Source organism: Physcomitrium patens, chromosome 24, assembly GCF_059467195.1.
Source record: "Physcomitrium patens ecotype Gransden chromosome 24, ASM5946719v1, whole genome shotgun sequence".
NCBI lineage: Eukaryota > Viridiplantae > Streptophyta > Bryopsida > Funariales > Funariaceae > Physcomitrium > Physcomitrium patens.
Window position 1 is genome coordinate 1,803,402 of NC_143433.1, and position 20,513 is coordinate 1,823,914.

General features: G+C 34.5%; 2 protein-coding genes across 3 annotated transcripts; one reads left to right on the top strand and one right to left on the bottom strand.

The window, feature by feature from the left end:
* The first annotated feature begins 10,021 nt into the window (after positions 1-10,021).
* On the top strand, positions 10,022-11,596 carry LOC112276686 (small ribosomal subunit protein eS10z). The gene is made up of 2 exons (XM_024508232.3): positions 10,022-10,288; positions 10,985-11,596. The coding sequence occupies exons 1-2, from the start codon at positions 10,092-10,094 to the stop codon at positions 11,334-11,336; spliced, it is 549 nt and encodes a 182-aa protein (XP_024364000.1). The 5' UTR covers positions 10,022-10,091; the 3' UTR covers positions 11,337-11,596.
* A 363-nt stretch (positions 11,597-11,959) lies between these two features.
* LOC112276684 (double-strand break repair protein MRE11) lies at positions 11,960-20,238 on the bottom strand. Of its 2 annotated transcripts, none has more exons than XM_024508229.3 (22): positions 20,135-20,238; positions 19,111-19,246; positions 18,639-18,796; positions 18,104-18,194; positions 17,742-17,861; positions 17,545-17,613; positions 17,027-17,118; positions 16,827-16,929; positions 16,527-16,634; positions 16,252-16,314; positions 15,771-15,842; positions 15,542-15,613; positions 15,322-15,384; positions 15,124-15,187; positions 14,825-14,907; positions 14,535-14,648; positions 14,133-14,210; positions 13,790-13,885; positions 13,316-13,548; positions 12,970-13,051; positions 12,677-12,859; positions 11,960-12,420 (listed from the first exon to the last, which is right to left on the bottom strand). In XM_024508229.3, the coding sequence occupies exons 1-22, from the start codon at positions 20,140-20,142 to the stop codon at positions 12,388-12,390; spliced, it is 2,121 nt and encodes a 706-aa protein (XP_024363997.1). In that variant the 5' UTR covers positions 20,143-20,238; the 3' UTR covers positions 11,960-12,387. The 2 variants fall into 2 exon arrangements, with proteins under 2 accessions (XP_024363997.1, XP_024363999.1); XM_024508231.3 differs by lacking the exon at positions 20,135-20,238 and adding an exon at positions 19,977-20,101.
* Between the last annotated feature and the right edge of the window lie 275 nt (positions 20,239-20,513).

The window sequence follows — 20,513 nt, forward strand, 5'->3', positions numbered from 1 at the left end:
TTACTTGCAAGACAAGTTTTTTATATGTATGTGACATAGTTAGCTTATTCTGCAAACTACTAACATGTGATTAACTTATTGACTAAGTTTCTAGTTTATCAATCAACTACAAATACATGTAAAGACAAAAAAACATCTACAAAGCTTCTAGAAATCTTCTTTAAAAGATATTATGAAATTAATTTATTTTTATCTATTTTTTCTTACTTCTACTTAAACATATAGATATTTATTAGAATATGTATGTATATCCATGACATTACCTTCTATTCTAAAGAAAAATTTCACAAAGATTAATCTTTATATGTTGAAAAAATTCAAGATGTAGCAAATTATATTTGTCACATACTCTGATCTTTGTTTTCTTTGAAGATGGTTGATAAGTCCTTTAAGCTATTGATAGTATCCTATATTAGGACAAAAAGACCACTCTGTTGTTTGATTATTCTTAAAGGCTTTGTAACTTCCGTCATATAAAACATTTAGAACTTTGTCAAGAATTGTTCCTATCTCTAATAAAATCACCAAATATTAGGAGTCTCTTCCAAGGTTATGATATCAAACACATTATATCTTGCCATTTATTCAACAAAGGACATATTACTCTTGAGAATCTTCATTTCAATTACGTCATCTTGAAAGTTGTGACAATCATAATGTCTCATCTATTAAGTTAATAAATGAGAGTTCTTGAGTTAAATCTCCTAGTTTTTGGTTTTCTATCTCGTTAGCATCTCAAATATACAAAAGCTACAAAAAAGAATAAAAGATAATGTATTATCTTTTTTTGTTCTTATTTCTCTTATAATAATTTTTTTATTCTTTATCTTGATTTTGATAGATTTTATTAATCAAAAGCTTCAACTCTCTTTGCTAAATTTAATAGATTCTTTCATGGCTCAAATGTGCATTCACTAATATCATATTCGTGCCAATGAACAAGATATTCCAACTTATTTTGGTGGTGCCTTGAATCTAAGACTTCTTCTACCTTGAACTCTTGATTATTATCTACTTCTATAAGAAGAAGTGATATTTTTTTTCTTCTCAAGATATTTGTTGTCTAATATGGCTTAAGAAGATATATGTAAAATACAAGGTAGATCTTCATAGACTTTCATAGATATAATTAATAAGAAATAAGATTTTTTTATTCACTAATCAAAAAAGGTCCAAGCCTACAATAGTCCAACTTGTCACAAGGATGAATAGTCTTGATATTAAAATAAAATAATCATACATTGTCACCTACGTTGAATTGTGGTTGTTTCTTGCAATAGGCACTTGTTTTAATTTTTTATCATTTTTGAATTCTCTTTAATTATGCCTTCATTGTTGCATGTAGCTCTAACAAACGATTTGTCAAATCTTTTGCCTCAAGATTATTAATTTTTGAAAAGTCAAAAATATCAAATTATAGATGATAATTATAATTTGTAAAGAAAGGTGTTTATTGAGTGGAAGAATGTATTAAATTATTGTATGTAAATTTTTTTAATGATTAAAGAGTTATCCAATCATCTTGATGATAGTTGATGGTATACCTTAAGTATTGCTCCAAAACTTGATTTACTCATTCCATTTGCTCATCAATTTGAGGATGAAAAGTCAAAAAAAACTTTATATCCACCTTTAAAATCTTGAAAAGGATTCTCTAAATTCTTAATATAAATTGAGTCTTCTTAAATGATATAATATCTTTAGGTAATCTGTGATAGTGATAGATGTTATTAAAAAAAAATCTTAGCCATTTCTTTACTTATGATAGATTTTGTACATAGTATAAAATGTACCATTTTGGTGAAATAATCTACTACCACAAATATAGAATCATACAAATGAAAGACTAGAAGATCTATCATAAAATCCATAGAAATAAAAGACCATGGTTGTTCTATAATAGGTAATGGCTCAAAAAGTCTATAAAATTGATAGCAAGAAGTTTTGGATCTTGAAAAAATATCTCATGATTGTATAAATTTTTTGACTACCTTCTATATTTGATGCGACCAAAAATCTCTTGATATTAGCTTCAAAGTCTTGTTGTATCTAAAATATTTGTCTATTGAGAAGTCATGACAAGTTTGAAGAATATGTAATTATGCTCTACCTTGTGGAATGTATAATCGTCCTTCAAAATAGAGTAGGTTGTTCTTGAACTCGAACTTGGAAGTATCATGACACTTAAAAGAATTCTTCTTAATATTATGGATAGGAGGATCAAAAGACATACTTGATTGAATTTACTTGACAAAGGTTGAATCAAAAATTAATGTTGATTTTATTGATTAAAGGTGAAAATATTTTGACTTTAAGATTATTATTCTTTATTGATCAAAAGATGCATCTCTTTCTTTTGGTGCAACATAAGAATGTCTAAAAAAAGTGTCTGACAAACTTTATTATTTTTCAAGTTGATAAGTGATCTTGAAATCAAATCTTGATAAAGATATGCTTCAACGAGTTTGGCAATGATTCAAAACATGTGCTAACATGAAATACTTGAGGTTCTTGCAATCAATACACACAATGACTAGAATTGAGGTACCTTCTAAATAATAATGCTATTTTAAAAATGAACCCATGATTGCAAAGAGCTCTTTGTCATGGTTTTTACAATTAATCTTGGATGCTAAAAATTTTCTAGAATAAAAAGCTACTCGATGGACTTTATTATCTACTCTCATTTGTGATAATACTGCATCCAAGACAAAGTCTTGTGCATTTGTTTCCATAGAAAATACTTTAGAGAAGTTAATATGATATAAGATTAATGCAAAAGTAAATTCCTTTTTTTAAGCATCAAATGATGCTTTGACTTGTTTATTCCACTCAAGTTTGTCTTTACAAGTCAAACATATAAGTGGAACTACAACTTCAAAAAATTCTTGATGAAGATTTCATAGTGATTGGTAAAGTTCAAAAAACATTGCATATATTTTATTATTCTAAGAATCTTCCAATCTATGACAATTTGGACTTTCTTTGAATCCATTATTAATTTTTCATTAGAAATGATGTATCCTAAGAAGTCAACTTGAATAGTGTGGAATATACACTTTTCTAACTTGGTATATATTCCTGCATCTCTAAGTTTTTGTAATACATGATGAACATGAATTTCATATTCTTTTGTATTCTTAAAGTAGATTAAGATGTCATCCAAATAATAGAAAACAAAATCATCAAGAAATTAACAAATGACATCATTCATTAGATGTTGAAAAGCACCTGGTACATTTGTGAGTCCAAAAGACATGACATTATATTCAAAATGCCCATATCTAGTTTGAAACACAATTTTCTATTCTTTTTTTTTTTTTTTTTTTTTTTTTTAATGTGTATTAGATTATATACTCCTTGTAGATATATTTTTGTATAGATCTTTGCTTGATTCAATTGATCCAAAAGTCTTGAAATTAAAAGTAGATAATACCTATTTTTTATAGTGATCTTGTTGAGTCCTCAATAGTCCATACACATCTGCAGAGATTTGTCTTTTTTCCTCACAAATAAAATAGAAGCGCTGGTTGGAGATTTAGAATGACATATGAAATTCTTAGCCGAGTTTTTATGAATATATTCCTTAACTGCAATCAATTCATTTTGTAATAGGCTATAAATTGGTCCAAATGGTGGTTGAGCTCCTTTATGAAGATCAATGGAACAATCATAAGGATGATGCTCTAAAAGAATATTCATATTTTTCTTTTAAAAAACATCGTGGAAATCTTGATATTGACTAGGAATACCACTTGTTGTCTTTTCACTATGAAAAATGGACATGGCATATAAAGCAAAAGATAATCTTTCTTTTGCGACATGTAAAAAAGCTCTTGCATCTAACAATTTAAGTAAGAACAATTTAAGTAAGAACAATTTAAGTAAGAACAACTTAAGTAAGAACAATTTAAGTAAGACTTTGGATGTATTAAACTTATGTATTTCTACTTGACTAATAGGATTTTGGATTAAACTATCAAAAAAATTAAGGTTACAAGAAAATCCAATCAATCTGAAGATTATAATTTTATAATGAAGACAATCCTAAAATTATCGGATTAGATAAAGATCTTATGACATTAAATATTAATATGCTATTGTGATCTTTAATTGCTACATCTAAAGAAATAGTCTCATGTATAACATCTTCAGTCAATAACAAATGACCATCTATGAATTCTACATGTACAAGTTTAGTTTATTCGAATAATAATATTTCTTATTTTTTGACAAAATCTTTGTCTATAAAATAAGTTGAGGTTCTTTGAAATAAAACTAGACTATTTCAAAAATCCAAGATCCTTTTAATCCATATCAATATAAAACCTTATCACAAAATAGGACAAAACAAATCAGAATAGAATTAAATAGAATTAAGCAGAATAGGACATAAAAGACAAAAATAAGCAAATGGAAACAGAACAAAACAGAATTGAACAAAAAGATACAAAACCAAACTTTATTAAAAGAAAGAATTTGAAGCCATACCTAACTAGATGCTCCAAAAAGCCCTGGCTAGTCCTATTTATACCTTATCCTACCACCTTGGAATTTTTAGAATGTTCCTAGGTAATGGATTTCATCTAGATAACTACCTTAAATTCTTTTTTAGAAGGTTCTATGGTGGATCCTATTTAGGTAATCCCCCTAAATACTTTCTAAAATATTCTATAGTGGATCTTATTTGGTCTACTAGCCTAATCCTATTTCTAGAAACTTTCATAGTTCTAACTATCTATATAATTATCTTATCTATACCTTGTTATACTCTTGAATCTAATAAAGCTAAGACTTTGTGATTTTTTGGTCCTAAATAAACTTCTATTGTAAAATAAGGTGAAAGATCTAAGGAGAGAATATGATCTTTACTAGGAATTATACAAGATTTCAGTGGCACACTCCATATTGTAGTTAGAAAAACTTATTTTTTGACACATTGTCTTCTTTAGTAACCATGCTTCTTATTTTGTCATTGCGTTGTTACTTTGGACAATATTGAGCAATGTATTTAGCTTCTCCATAATATAAGTATAAGCCTTCTTGACATTGTCAAGTCTTTTTTTGCTTTGTGAGAAATTTAAAACGTATCGTATCAATTTGTATTAGTTTTGGCCTTCATGAATAAGTTTTTGAAAACTTAAAAGCTACCATCATTATTTGATTTATTCTTCTCTAGCCAAATATTTTTTCTTGACATCTTTCAAATAATCAATTCTTACATAGAATAGCTTAAGTAATAAATTATTTTAAAGATTTTACCTTTAATATTGTCAGTAATAAATCTTTAATATTATCTTTCAATTTATATCAAAATTCATTGATAAGGGCTTTGTCATTTCAATCCACATTGCAAGCGAGATTTTAGAATTCATCACCAGATATGGTGGTTGATCGTGATTCTTGTTATAAAGATAAGAGCTTAGTCTCTACTATTCTTTTTTTATCACTTTCTCAAAATGTGGCCGTAAAGACTACTGAGAATGAATTTAAATCATAAAGGAATACAAATTCTTTTCTATTAAAGATACAAATTAAGAGAAAGCACTTTCTGATAGAAGTGTGCCTATGAATCCAACTTGAGTAAATCCATTGAGATATTGGAAAGAATGCAACCTTAGATAGAACTTGAATTCTTACAAAAATCTTCAAAATTTTGATCTTGTTCCATTAAATCTCTCAAGTGTACTAATCCTTATCTTTATCATACTTGTAGAAGCAAAATTCCTTGGATTTGGTTGTGAAGTTGATCTACTTGCTTTTTTCAACTGCACAACTTCTTGCTGTAGACTCTAAACTTCTTCTAGAAATGTAAGTATAGTACATCCATGATTCGCATTAGAAATATGTGAGATTTCTACTCTTAGAGTATTGACAAGTTCATAAAGATCTACAATAGTTGTAAATCTATTATCACTTTTGTTGAGAGTAACATCCATAATCTTTCCTTTCATAGACATTCAAATAAATTCAATAAGTTAAATTAGGAGAGGATAATCTGCAACCTCTAATATCAAATGGAATTTCTACAAAGAAAAGTAATCCACTTTCTTTAAAGAAAAGATCAGTGATAGAAAATAAGATTTATTTTTTATTTTTTATTTTTTTTTTAAAGGTGGATAGTTTACAATCTTCAAAATATAATAATAGAAGAGAGGTAATTCACTCACTTCTAAATCAAGATAGAAATAGTAAGTTAGCACTCTTACCAAATTGTCAAAGATATGAATCTCGAAGAATTGAAATGACAAAGCTCTTATCAACTATTACTAAAAATAAGAAACTAAAGAGTCTTGAAACAAGACTAAGGACTAAAAAGGCATGGAAAAGGATGAAGAAGGCTTCAATCTTGCCTCCATATATACTCTTAATTAGGAGCTACATGGTGATATCTTATAAGACCTCTAAAACGTGTCGACTTTACAAGATACGTATCTTAACTTACAAGACAAGTTTTCTATATGTGTGTCATATAACTAGCTTGTTTTGCAAGCTACTAATACGTGATTAACTTAATGACCAAGTTTCTAGCTTACCAATCAACTATAAACATATGTAAAGTCAAAGTAATATCTATGAAGCATCTAAGAAGCTTCTTTAGAAGGTATTATGAAATTAACCTACTTTTATCTACTTTTATTTATTTCTATCTAATCATATAGGTATTTATTAGAATATGTATGTATATTTATGTTTATATATATATAAATATATATTTTATGCTCTTTTATGCTCTTAGAATAGATTAAAATATTTTCTAAATAAAAGATAATAAAATTATTTAATTTTTTTAAAAAAAGTATTATTCATAAGATATTTAAAAATAATTGATGTATTTGTGAGTCCAAAAGGTATGACAATATATTCAAAATGACCATATCTAATTTGAAATGTAGCTTTCTATTCGTCTCCTTCTTTGATGCATACTAGATTGTGCACTCTTCAAAGATCTATTTTTGTATAGATCTTTATTTGATTCAATTAATCAAAAAGTTCAGATATCATAGGTAGAAAATATCTATTTTTTATGGAAATATTATTGAATCTTTAATAATCTACACACATTTGCAATAATCTATGTTTTTTTCTTTTTAATAAGATATGAGTTCTTTTTGGAGATTTGAATAGCATATAAAATTCTTGGCCAAGTTTTTTTAAATATACTCCTTGAATTCAGCAAACTCATTTTATAATAAACTATAGACTAATCCAAATGACAATTGAGCTCTCTCTTGAAGGTCAATTGAATAATTATAAGAACAATGTTTTGGAAGAATATTAGCATTTTTGTTTTCAAAAACATCTTGATAATCTTAATATTAACTTGAAATACCACTTGGAGTCTTTTTATTACTAAAAATAGGTGTAGGATAAATAATACAAGGTGATCCTTCTTATGGACCATGAAAGAAAGCTCTTACACTTACAAATAAAGATTTGGTTGTATTAGACTTATGAATTTTTACTTTGTTGAAAAAACTCTTAATTTTACTTTAACAACTTTGAAAAGAATCAATACTATAATTAATCCAATTTATTCAAGGATTATATTATTCTAGCTACAATAAATTTGAAATGATAAAAGAGATCTAATTATATTAAATATCACCAAGATATTATAATCATTAATTACTATTTTTATATGAAAGATTTCATGAGTAACATCTCTAAAAGATAATAGACGACAATCAATGATTTCTATATGAATAAGTTTAGTTTTTTTTTATTAAAGGTATACTATGAATTTTTAAAAACTCTTTATTTAAAAAACAAGTTGAGGCTCTTGAATCTAGTAAGACACAAAATATAATTATAGTAAGTTTTAAAAGTATCATACCAATTGTTGATTTGAATATTTTTTTTATATTTTAACTTTAAAGTCAAAAATATATTATAACAATAAAAAAAACCAAAAACCAAAGTTTATATAAGCTAGTTTTTTAAAAATATTTTATATAAATTAATTTGTCTTTATTAATCAAGAAGATTTGGACAAAATGATTTTTCAACCACATTTACATGATTATGCTAGGTCTTTCTTATATTTTAATTTAAATTAGTATAGTTCATTTTTTAAGTAAAAATTTAAATAATGCCTAAAAATAATTATAAATATACAAATTTAGACTAAATTTACAAAAGATTGTCAAATCTTAACATTAAAGAAATCATTAATAATACATATAGATAAATTATTTTAGAGATACATATTTTAAAAATTAATTTTTGATTATATGTAATAAATATAAATTTCTATTTATAAATTATAAATGGATAAAATTTATTTTATTCTTTGAATTTTTATACTAATCTTAAAAAAGATATCACAAATTATGACTTCTAGATCTTTATAGGATCTTATAAATTCTTTGTTTATAATTTTTTTTAATACAATAGCAATTTCTTATACATGCTCTAATCCTCGTAAAGATTGTTAAATTGGCAAGTATAGATTAAATATTATTGACTTATTGCATAAAAGTCTTTCTATATTTTGATGAAGGTTCTTGGTCAATTATTTATAGTTTGTCATAATTATGTTTTTTTTTTTTTTAATTTTATTAATAACATTTATCATTATCTATGATGTAAATTTTTTTTCTTGTAGTATCTTTGTATTTATTTGCAATAAAAAATATTTAGTAAAATATTATTAAGAGTATATAATCAATATTTAAATTTTAAAAAATCATCAATATTTACGATTAAAAACCTATAATATCAACATAAATAATTATTACATTGAATATACACAATTTTAAAGTTAATTTTGAATAATAATTGGACTACAAACAGGAGACACACAAATATTTTATGATGACATTCTGAATATAAGTGATAGAAGTATATACAAAATAACACAATTCTTTGAAAGATTGTTTGAACAGAAAAACATTTCAAATAATTTGTAAACCTAGTTTGAAAGTAGTTAAATTTTCAATAAAGAAATGACACATAAAATTGTTCAACATTTATACCAATTTATAACATAGTACAAAAAAAATCCTTGTGAGATTATTTTTATCTTACATATATTTTCTAATATTTTGGTTAGATAAATATAAATAATTTAACATCATACTTCAATAATTTGATTCTTTATTTATGTGAATTTATATTCAATTCTATATAAAATAAAATTAAAATTAAGAGATAAAAGATAAAAAGTAAGAATAAAACTACCTATCAACTCCATATAAAAATAGTGGAATGTTAAATAGACTCATGCTTTTACTAAATAGATCCACCCATGATGAAGAATATGATAATCATGATGAATGTGATTGTTTTTTTTTGGTTGTAGATCCAATAATGGGAAAATGAATCTAAAAATCATTATTTTTTTTCATGATGATTAGGATGGGTGGATTTATTTAGTAAAAATTTGGGTCTATTTCACATTTCCCTAAAAATATAGTGTTTGTGTGTCTAGTAAAATCACTGATATTGGTATACTGTGGTTGTTAACATCATTTAAAATTAGTGATTGGCACCATATAAAATCAGTGATTTCAGGTTATTGCAATCATAATACAATCACTCTAGTATTCTTATAAAATATGTACATAAAAAATAAATAAATAATATTTTTTATTTCATTTAATGGATCCTTTTAGATCATGTTTAGTGTGTTGACACCAACCGATAACTGGTAGTAACACGACTGACCGCGATCCAAACCACTGCCCCATTGAGACCATTGTCCTCGGGCTCCATTCGGATATCTACCAATTCCAAACGGATATATGTGGGGTATAGGCCTTGTTATACACCGAAGCTCATCCCGGACGTACCAGGGCTTGTGAATGCAGGTTCTCAATCAACTCATCCCAGACTTGGTCAGATCTTCGAGTGAAAGTTCTCAATGGACTCAACCCCGATATAGTCTAGACTTGGTACTGGAGGTTCTCAACTAACTCATTTTGGACATACACAGGTCTTGTGAATTGCGGTTCTCAATCGACCCCTGTCATTGAGGTACAAGGGGAGCAAAGCGCCGGAATTTTGTCCTCTCGCTCGACGCATCTTCTCGAGCACTGACGCTCCATCGCCTTCGCCATCGCCTCGCGCGACCGAAGCCGCTCGGAGCCATGTTGATCCCCAAGAAGAACCGTGTGGAGATCTACAAGTACCTCTTCAAGGAAGGCGTCTTGTACGCTAAGAAGGACTACAATGCCCCCAAGCACCCCGAAATCGATGTGCCTAACCTCCAGGTTATCAAGCTCATGCAGAGCTTCAAGTCTAAGGAGTACGTCAAGGAGAACTTCGCCTGGCGCCACTACTACTGGTAAGATGTGTCGTTTTCCCTTTAAGCGCCTTGGGATACGTGACATAGTTCTGGAGCGTTGTAGTTTCTTTTCTTTCTTGTGGTTGTGGTTTGGTCATCTTTTGCCTACTGCACCCCCGGCCCCCACGATGGGTTCGTGAGTGCTCTGTTGTTGGCGGTTCGAGGGGTGGTCTGCGAGTAGATTATACGGGTTTAGAAAGTTTCTGTTGCACGGCTTCTGAAACCTGGAAGCTTATCCTTCGAACCTAACGGAGGTCATTGATCTTGTTGGTGGGGTTGGTGAGCTTTGTTGGATGTATTAGAATTTCAGTCTGCTTTGCATGATGCCTTTGAAGCAGTGACTTGGATGCAAAATTTTAGGGTTTGGGATTAGATAAGGAGAGGTGGTCAATTGACCCCCAGTGTATGCTAGAAAAGTTATGTTCACTTTTTTAGGGTTTTGGCATACCTTATGGCTGATTCAAGTTCTTTGTTTGGGTTCACCCCTGATATTTCATGCCAGGTTATTATCATAAATTTGCCTTCCTTAATCATTGCAACTGATGGTTACACGATTAGACTCTAAGTTCAAATGATTATCTATCGAGATGACTAAAACATTGGATTACTCGCTAATTCTTATGATCGCAGTGCTGCTGGGTGCTAGAAGGCATTGTCCTTTATCTCATTGCAGTGGTTCGTTATCCTCTTTGGCAGGTACTTGACCAATGACGGCATTGAGCACCTCCGGACTTACCTCAACCTTCCATCTGAGATTGTCCCCGCTACTTTGAAGAAGTCTACTCGTCCCCCAAGCAGGCCAATGGGAGGTGCGGGTGGCGATAGACCTCCCCGTGGTCCTCCCAGAGATGGAGACAGACCACGATTCGGTGATAGGGAGGGTTACAGAAGCGCTGGCCGTGGTGACAGTGGGTTTGGTGGAGACAAAGGTGGGGCTCCCGGTGAATACCGACCAGAGTTCAGAGGTGGACGAGGTGGTTTCGGACGTGGAGGTGGAGGTGGAAGTGGAGGGTTCGGTGGCGGTGCCCCGGGCGCCATAACGGAGTAGGGTGTCGCACTTCTACTATCATCCCATTGCTCCATTTTGGAGTGTCGTGGAGATAACACATTGGACCAGTCTCCGGATTAGTTGGGTTCAGGTTGTCGAGCGGAAAAGCCACGCTGTGTTGCAGTTTTGTTATTTCTGATGAGGTTCAACGATGTGAAAGTGCTCTTCCATTTTTTGCGGCTTCGAGCATCGATGAGCTGAGATGAATGTGTTACATGATATACCAAAAGCAATGAAATCCTGTTAGATTTTTCCGTTCAGTTATGGTGACAAAGAATTATTGTGGATTAACTACTTTGATGCTGATTTAGGGCTCAGTGGATACGTTGGCAGCTTGTTCTTCTTTTGTACAATGGATAGGTGGACACTGCCGACGCATGGAACCGATAAAACAATGTTTCACTTTAACGTCTCAACCTTGTAATAGAAATTTCAATTTTACTGTCAATTTTCATTATGAAAACAAGTTGCAATGGCACTGATTGTACATATGTTCTCAATTAAAATTTGGAGAAGCAACGAAGTGGGCTTACGGGAACATACTCCAGCAGCTTTCCCTCATGAAATTATATCTTTTCTTACAGGTATACATGTTGCGATCTTAACCTCGTAGACATGAGAAGTGGAAAAATACAAGTTTTATTGTGCTAGCTAAAGGCAATGTACTCTGTAAGCCCCCACATGTTGGGATGACGGGTATGAGAAATAGAAACAACTAATTTGTTACATGAGAAATGGTATAGGTGTTCAGGAAGGTGCAAAAAGCTTAGTTTGAATTAGAGGCCTGAGTATCTGATTGGTGAGGAATTGGAGATGTAGAGAAATGTAACCTGGGAGCCACAGTTGAATATTTTACTGCACCAATATTCAGTAAATTCTACGCTCAGTAAGATTTCCATCACCCTAGAACCCAATATCTACCACGTCTTACATGAGCTTGTGACAGAAGGTTTCGTTCAAGCGTGATGCTAGTGTATACCAAGATCATATTTGAAAATTTAAAAATTGGCGTAGATGACGCTGAAGCATTTGAACTTTTGTTTCGGTGAGTTTACCCTCGTAAAGAACCCCAGCTGGACCGCTTCTGAAAGACCAAACATAGCGAAACTCAGGCTTTTATTCTTGATTTTAGACAAGACGTGTACATTTGTAGAAGTGGGTGTGACAGCAAAATGGGAAAATTGGAGAACTGGGTAACTAGTACCTGCATGGTCTACAAATTTCGTAGAAACACAAATTATGCGTAAACAGGACAGCGCATTGAAGAGATTCAAGTCTTGTCTAGATTGCACGTAAGGCCATTTGCAATGCGATAAAATACACAAAGCACGCCGACTTACTTGAGATGATGGTGTAGCTGTTGCTTTCTTTGGGCCTGCATCTGCCTCATCGTCATCATCCTCAACGTCGTCGTCGACATAAGTACTACGTCCTCCCCTCGAGGACGAGCTGGATGCTGCTCCTCGTTTAGAACCAGCAGCACCTTTTCTTCCCCTCTGGGATGTTTTTGAGTTCGTTTTTTTCTGCAGATTAACCTCCCAGGTTAGATTTATTTCATGGAAGGGCAATAATTAGATTGACATTCCCAACCGTCTTATTAGTTTTATCTTAGCTGCAGCAATCATTTACTTACAATTTTAGGGGCTGGTTCCTCATCCTCTTCTTCCTCATTGTTTTCATCATCATCATCGCTGATGGTTTCCATTCGTGAAGCCCTGTAAACACAAACCAACGCTTTCATTAAGCAATCATAACTAATGTGGTGTCGAGTGCTTTTGACAATAAAACTCCGGTATATACAAAACATTCAAGGATCTCTCAGCACCTGCAAGCGGGCAAGCTGCTTTGACAGTCTAGCACTAAAAACAGACGCATCTAGGGTTTTACATTATACTGAGGTCCCAAGACTTTTGTTCAGCTCAACATGGGGAAAGATTATGATCCAAAGCATGATACTAGTTCGGACTCCAAATTCTCACCTTCTAGGAGGTCGGGGCACTGGAACGACATTCAGCGTTGTCTGCGTAAGACCTCCTTGAGAGGCTCGCCCTCTTCCTCTTCCTCTACCCCGGCCTCGACCGCGGGGGGTTTCCGTATCTTTCTGCACAGCTCTGCTGGCAGGTGCTTTTCGTTTTGCTGGTGTTGAACTCTCCGGAACATCGTCGTCATCAAAAGGCTCATCGTCGTCATTCCCTTTCCTGCTTGTACCTCCCTGCTTGAAAGTTCAAATATCAGATGGCAAGTTAATTGGACATGTCGGAGCATATGTAAGAACTAGATCAGGCTACCCGTGGGGGACGTAAGCTTACACGCCAATCGAGGATATAAATCAGCTCACAAGTTATCACAACTGGTACTAGAAAAGGCATTGCAAATAGGAATTGATGGTAAGTGTAAAGTTATAGGTGACTTGAGAGCACCGACACTGTCGAATTGGTTAAAAGGAACTTTACCTGGGACGTCCGGTGCTGTACACTTGAAAGAGGGTCACCAGAAGAAACGGAAGTCAACGTTTCTTTATATCTAGGGATTGATTCTTTCTCACGTTGCTGTAGATCCAACAGGCCCATGCAATATTATTATTTTGAACTAGTATCTCATGTCAATCAGCTAATTAGTTTACTTTAATACAAACCGAAGACAAATGCGACTGCAAAATGCAGATCAAGCCAATAATTATAAGCGCAACATCGTAGGATCAAGTGCAATTTTCAACTCCAGATATCATTGGCATTAGCAGTAACACTGGCTCTGAAAATTATACTGATCTAGCAATGACTAAACAATGCCTTGTACCTGCATATGTTCGCTCACTTTCACAATCACATCGTCTTCCTGGAGCTTATCAGCAAGGGCTTCCTCAGCAAGCTTGTTCTGTAAAACACCATGTTAGATCAGTGTTGTGAAGTACAACCTATGTTAAAACCTGCATTTGCACTCAAATTACTGTTCGAGTTCTACTAACATTGCAGCACTTCTGCATCTGTCAATCGATTTGGTAGCAAGAGACTCCAATCTCTTTAGTGGGCACACGATGGTAACTCAACACACGCAAACTAGTCTAGAATTTAGAATCCTACAAGATTTTCGCAAGTGAACGTACTGCCACATATATACATAAAATGGTAGAATTTAAAACACGGGTGCTTTACAATACCCAACAAGAGTTTTAAAAAATGTAATTGCTGCAAGATGTACCTGTGTGTCATCTAGATTCTCTTGAACACACTCGATGAACGCAAGCTTGTCATCTTTACTTACAAACTTATGTAGCGCCAAGCCTAGTTCAGAGACAGGCAGAATCTCCATTTTCTGCCACAGTGACAACGCAATAGCATCACAAAAACATAGGTCCAACCATCTAATGCAACCGAAGTTTCAATTTGCCTATCATCCGCCATAACTGACAAGCACCTGCTAATCCTTTCAGCAAAGCTCATGTTAAGCAATCAGGTTCATTCAAAGCAATACAAGAAATAAGTACTGACCAAATTGCTCTCAGCAAGGAGAGCCTCAATATTTTGTTGGTTCAACTCTTCAGGCCGTAGCTTTTCCTCATCTTCAATTTTCCCTGAATACATCAAGTCATACGAGTTTCTATAACTTTTCACAGCACACTGTGACCTGAACAGAGCAAATTTTGTTTATACACAAGACCGATTTGTATCTAATGTGGAACAAGTTTAAACAAAATGTCTTCCAAAAACGATTCCAATTCCAGATTGGTATTAATTAAATAACTTGCTTGACAATCCGCTTCAAGACCATGAGAAGAAAGGAATCAAACCATCAGCAGTAGGTCGCCTTTTCACAGCTTTTGTAAATAGAAGAATATCATGAGGATTAGCCACCTAAAAACATCAGATTAGACTTTTAGGTATCCCTCTCATGAGCACCAGAAAAGTGATCCAGATGAAAGCAAAGCGATGCAGAAAAGAGAAACAGTCCAATCAAATCGACAAGAGAAAAAGTGTAATTGATCAACCTTTCCAACAAATTTCTGTCCAAACCGCTGTGGATTGATTGTTGTGAAGCCTGTGTAATCTACCTGTAAAAGATACATAGGAAACCAGTGAAGTTAATGACACTGCTGAACCATCAAAGCACGCACCAAATGTCATACCAGTAAAAACACAACTGTAAGAATCGTGATAAATATTCCGCCAATGCCGCAGAAACACTCGAGGAATCGTGAAAATGCTTACCCTCAAACGCACCAAGGGCAGCATAGGGTCAGGGTGTCCTTCCTCCGCAGCTTCTGCTATCAGATCATGCACCTAGAAGAAGGGTACATCCAAACTCTCATTCGTTTGCCGTGCATCCACAGCAAAAAACTTGAACCACCTACTTGAACTAGATTCAGATCTCAACGTTGCAAATTACATATGTAAATGAGACAGAATCGAGAGAGGACAGAATATTATTATCACACACCATTTGACTAAGGTGATCCATAACAGATTGTACGTCATTTGCATCCAGATCCGCAGCATCTTGCAGGGACACCTGAAAACAAGCCACAAGTAGGGATTCAATTTTTTTCTCATAAACAAAAAAAACACTCTTCTGCTCAATGCATCATGTAGAGTAACTACTCTGTAAGAATCCTAATGCTCTAGGAATAAAGTCGCCGAAACAAAGAATATTAGAGTCAGCAGTTTAGAACAAAAATAAAAGGGCGTGCGTTGCCAACTTATGATCGATGTTGTGCCATCGTCACATAGAATCTTCTACCCCAAGCCAGAATAGCAGCGGGGAAGTACAAATTCTGCACCGTGAGATATTCGTTCCATACTACTGTAAAAGTATTACATATTCATAGACCAAAAAAATAGACGATTTATAGACCAACTATGTGAAAAGAGAATAGTTTAGAAGTAAGACGATGTCTTTACTGATGTACTCTATTACTTACGTTCTTATACTTGAATGGTCTGACAGATTTCAGAGGGACCTTTGTTGGCCGGTACTCATTACCCTGCAGCAAATATAATACATCTACAATTTTCAGTACCTTGGCACTTCCTCAAAAGTCAATTGGAACATTCCCAACCACCTGCCTGTACTTGACTGAAGTTGCATATTCCACATCTTAGTAGTAAGTTCCAATAAACAAAGAAGCAAATAAAAAAGATTAACTTCTAATAAAAAGATGAATAAAAAACCACATCTAATCTGGATCACAAGTACCTTGATTTCTAAGAGGAGGACATGCTTAGGTTTAGATTCCCCATCAATAAGCGAAGTAGCCACGGATGAGCCAGGTTGTGTAATATGAAAATCCATCCCCAATACTTCCTGCACGCTACCACAAGATTCAGCAAAAAACCAGAATCACTAAAAAAAACCAAAAAAATAAAATAAAACAAAACAAAAAAGAAAAAGAAAAACTCTCCTCCTGGCTAATACTGCGGCGTTCAAGTCATTTACTGATGAGTCAGAAGTTTGAACCAACAATCTAGAGGAGTTCACATGAGGTTGTGAAAGCACCTGTGGATCCACGAGGCACTCGTGCTCATGACCCCATACCACAAAATCCAAGAATTTAGCCAACATATGCTCATTTATAGCATTTTTCGGGTTGGCTTTTACCCTGCGTGAAAAGCGTCATCCCACGGCCGATGAAAACAATGCTCATAACGCGAGATGAGGCTCAAAAATGGTTAAACAAGAAGATAAGTTTTGCTTACCTATTTTGATGCAGAACAAAGATGTTGAACCAATCGGAAAAAGGACAGTCGTCGGTACTTTCAGGGCGAATCCATTGTACAGCATGTGGAGTCTGCACTGAAACAGTGCCAGTTGAAGTTAAACTTGCGTAAAAATCAGTTGCTGAAGGTTGTCTGCAAAATTAGGTCGACTTCTGGGCAGATTATACGTTCGTGCTGATCAATAGGCAACTGATGCTTGCAGAAGAGAGCACACTTGTGCACCAGTTTTTGACATTTGAAACCAAAAGTAGATAAATGTCCTAACCCTACATGTTAATGCTGATTCCCGTATTCATATCTACGGTGTCCACAATATGTCCCCACACTCGAATAGATAGTACTAAAAGGTATTTTATAGTGAATAATTTAAAAAGGCATCACAAGATTGAAGGCATAGATATAGAAATAACAAGAACATAGGTGCCCGTATCCTCCCACTTCCAGCTCACAAGCTGCCTAGGTTCAGAGTTCTTTGTCTTCTACATTACTTGACTCACCTGGAACATACGATTTAGGCGCTCATCTCGAATGTTCCCAAGACCATAGAGAGCAACATTGGTGGAGCCCTGAGTAAATAATTCAGCTGTAAGGAAACCTTGATGGAGAAATGGTGCACACGTCACATCTCCCATCCACATATATGCATACAATAGAAACTCGGCTGGTGGTTGGACAGCTACAGGCCACCACTTACCTTTCGCAACAAAATTGGATGCAAGGCAATGTTGCCTACGCCGTTACCTCCAAGGGCAACTTTTCCAAAATAATTAACAAGATTGCAGGCTGCTAGGATATCAATTGCAGACAGATTATCCTACAACCACAGAGCAAAGCATGCATTAGAGACAATAGGTGCAATAAGAATAATAAAGGCCAGACCAAGTATGCCAGGGACAACTCTCACCAAGAGAAATAGTGATACATCAGAAGCACGGAAGTCTATCGTCAACGAGTTAGTAAACTACCCACAATAAGAGATTCTGACTAGAGTACATCCAGAGAAACGAACAATTACAAAATTAAAGCACGTAGATGGAAAAAGGAAACCAAACATACCACACCAGCTGGATCGTCATGGTTGCCATGAATAGTGAAAACCGGCAACCCCACATTGAAATTCGGATCCTCATAGTTGACAACTCCAAATCTTAGAAATCACCCGCACACAAGTATCAGTTCACGCCACACTCATATTATATCATGCTTTTCCGTCAATCTTAAGTCATGGCTGGATATTCCTACACAACCTCTAGTCGAGCCATTTCCATGAGATATAGGTGTGTTGGCTTAGGTCATAAACAGAAGTTGCTAACAAATGTTTGTGATGTATTGAATCCTGTTACAACAGGTTCCTGCTGCTTCTGTTCTTTTTATTCTATATTTTGTTCAACTCAAAATTATAATTGCAGCACTTCTCCGAAGGAAAGGGCATTGAGATGATGCAACTATCTAGTGAATCCAGAATTGTGCGTGAGCTAGACCACGTTTCATACATAAGAGGAAGAAAACAGAAACAGCGACACGCAACGTTGGACACGCTCAAGACAGAACCGAGAGGGATACAGTGTGGCACTGCAAGTGGGAAGCATACTTATTGGGGAAGTTGATGGTTTGGTCGCTAACAACTTGGAACTGAATTGGCTTGTCATTCATGCAATATTTACGAAGAATTTCAATAGTGCGCACTAGGGTCGAGCGAGAGGGCTTGTTTTCGTGGAATAAGTCTCCTCCTAAAAGCACAAAGTCCACCTGAAGACATAGACAAAGAAGCGCTACAAGTCACTTCCATAATAACACCTCTTCCTACCCACTACTGCAGATTGCAAGATCAAATCTTAAATTATCGAATCATGCATTGTATTCCTTGCATTCGTACGCACAGATACTAACCTTGTTCAAAGCCTTAAGCTCAATTCAATCTCACCAGCACTGTAACCTCTGATGATTTCCAACAGCAAGTTGTGCCATAATGATATTTTTTTTAAAATTTAAATTCAGAGAGATGAACGGCACAATAGGCGAATAAAACTTAAGGCCAAGCTCACAGATGAAAGGAACCAAACCTGACGTTGTGAGGCAATGGAACATATCTCTTCAAAGGCATTAAAGGAGTCGAAGCGACGAATCTCATCATTTTCTAGATAGCCTACATGACAATCAGTCGCCACCAAAATGCGTAGAGTGTTCGTATCTGCCGCCCTGAAAAGAGCACATCTCCATGTAAATACAATGTACATCACTGCCTCTACTTAGCTTAAGTGAAAATTTTGAGCGGTTAGAAAAAGGACCTCCAAAAGAAATTAGAGAAGCTTAAAAGAAGATTTCTTGATAATCTTGAACGTTTCATCGAACTGTCAACATGCATTGCTGGCTACAAAAGCTACTACAACTACAGAAATGTGATGTTACGAATCATTCGCAATTTAACTCTGATAAATATGTTTTTCCGAAGTTGAACTACAGTGAGGAATCCTACTTTGATCCCCGAACCTTTATCGAGAAGCACTGACTGCTCTGATCTCAACTAAACCGAACCTAGTCCTCAGATTTATTCCTACTGCCACCCTCTCTCTCTCTCTCTCTCTCTCTCTCTCTCTCTCTCGCTCTAAACCTACACCAAAACACTCAAATCCCGAGAATTAACCCACGCTTCAGCAATCGGGATTCGGCTCCCTTTAGAAATACGCACAGTGTCCCAATCTATCATCCGACCCTAAACACACGCTCCAAAATCTAGCTGTTGCAATTTAATGATCTGTGTAAAAACCTCCCCATTGTTCTCCTCCCTCTGCGAGACCATCCAAGACCGTCTTGGGCTGAACGAAATCATAATGCACACTCACATGACCCCGAAACCTCAAACATAACACAAGAAGAAAAAGAAGAGAGTAAAAAAAAACACGAAAAACCCTCCAAAAACCCTCCATACATCGTAAATAAACCCGAGTACAGCTTCTTCAAGTCGCAGACTCGAACAATTGCCTTGGAAAAAATCCAACAGAGATTTCGCAGAGAAAGAAAAAGTCATTCCCCGATTCAGAAACTGCGAAGACCATACGTCAAACGAAGGGGCTGCCCGACACAAACCGAAACATCAAACGAGCCGTTCGGGCTCTACAGTTGCTTGTTTCGCGTGAGAAAACACTCTACGGAATCGGAAAAGGAGCACGGAGACACACATGATGCTGGAATCGACGTGCAGTTTGCACCATGTCGGAGAGGAAGCGGCGAAAGCGACGAGCACGACCACGACGCAGCTCTGGTTCAAGCGTCGAAGCTCGAAGCTCGATGCTCGCGTGTGAATGCTCTTGCCTCGCGGGAATAGGCCCCCGCGAGGAGCTTTTACTTTAATCGGGCATCTCGTTGCTTTCCCTCGCTCCCACTTTTTACGTTTACTTTTTCACTCGTCATTTTAATGCTTATTATAATTATATTATTATTGTCCATAAATGTTGCGAGTCTTGGT

Coding starts and splice junctions, on each gene's coding strand:
- LOC112276686 (XM_024508232.3), top strand. CDS start 10,092: ATGTTGATCCCCAAGAAGAACCGTGTGGAGATCTACAAGTACCTCTTC. Junction 10,289..10,984: donor GCCTGGCGCCACTACTACTG/GTAAGATGTGTC, acceptor CCTCTTTGGCAG/GTACTTGACCAATGACGGCA.
- LOC112276684 (XM_024508229.3), bottom strand. Junction 18,195..18,638: donor ACCATCAACTTCCCCAATAA/GTATGCTTCCCA, acceptor GTGATTTCTAAG/ATTTGGAGTTGTCAACTATG. Junction 14,908..15,123: donor AAGGCGACCTACTGCTGATG/GTTTGATTCCTT, acceptor TGATGTATTCAG/GGAAAATTGAAGATGAGGAA.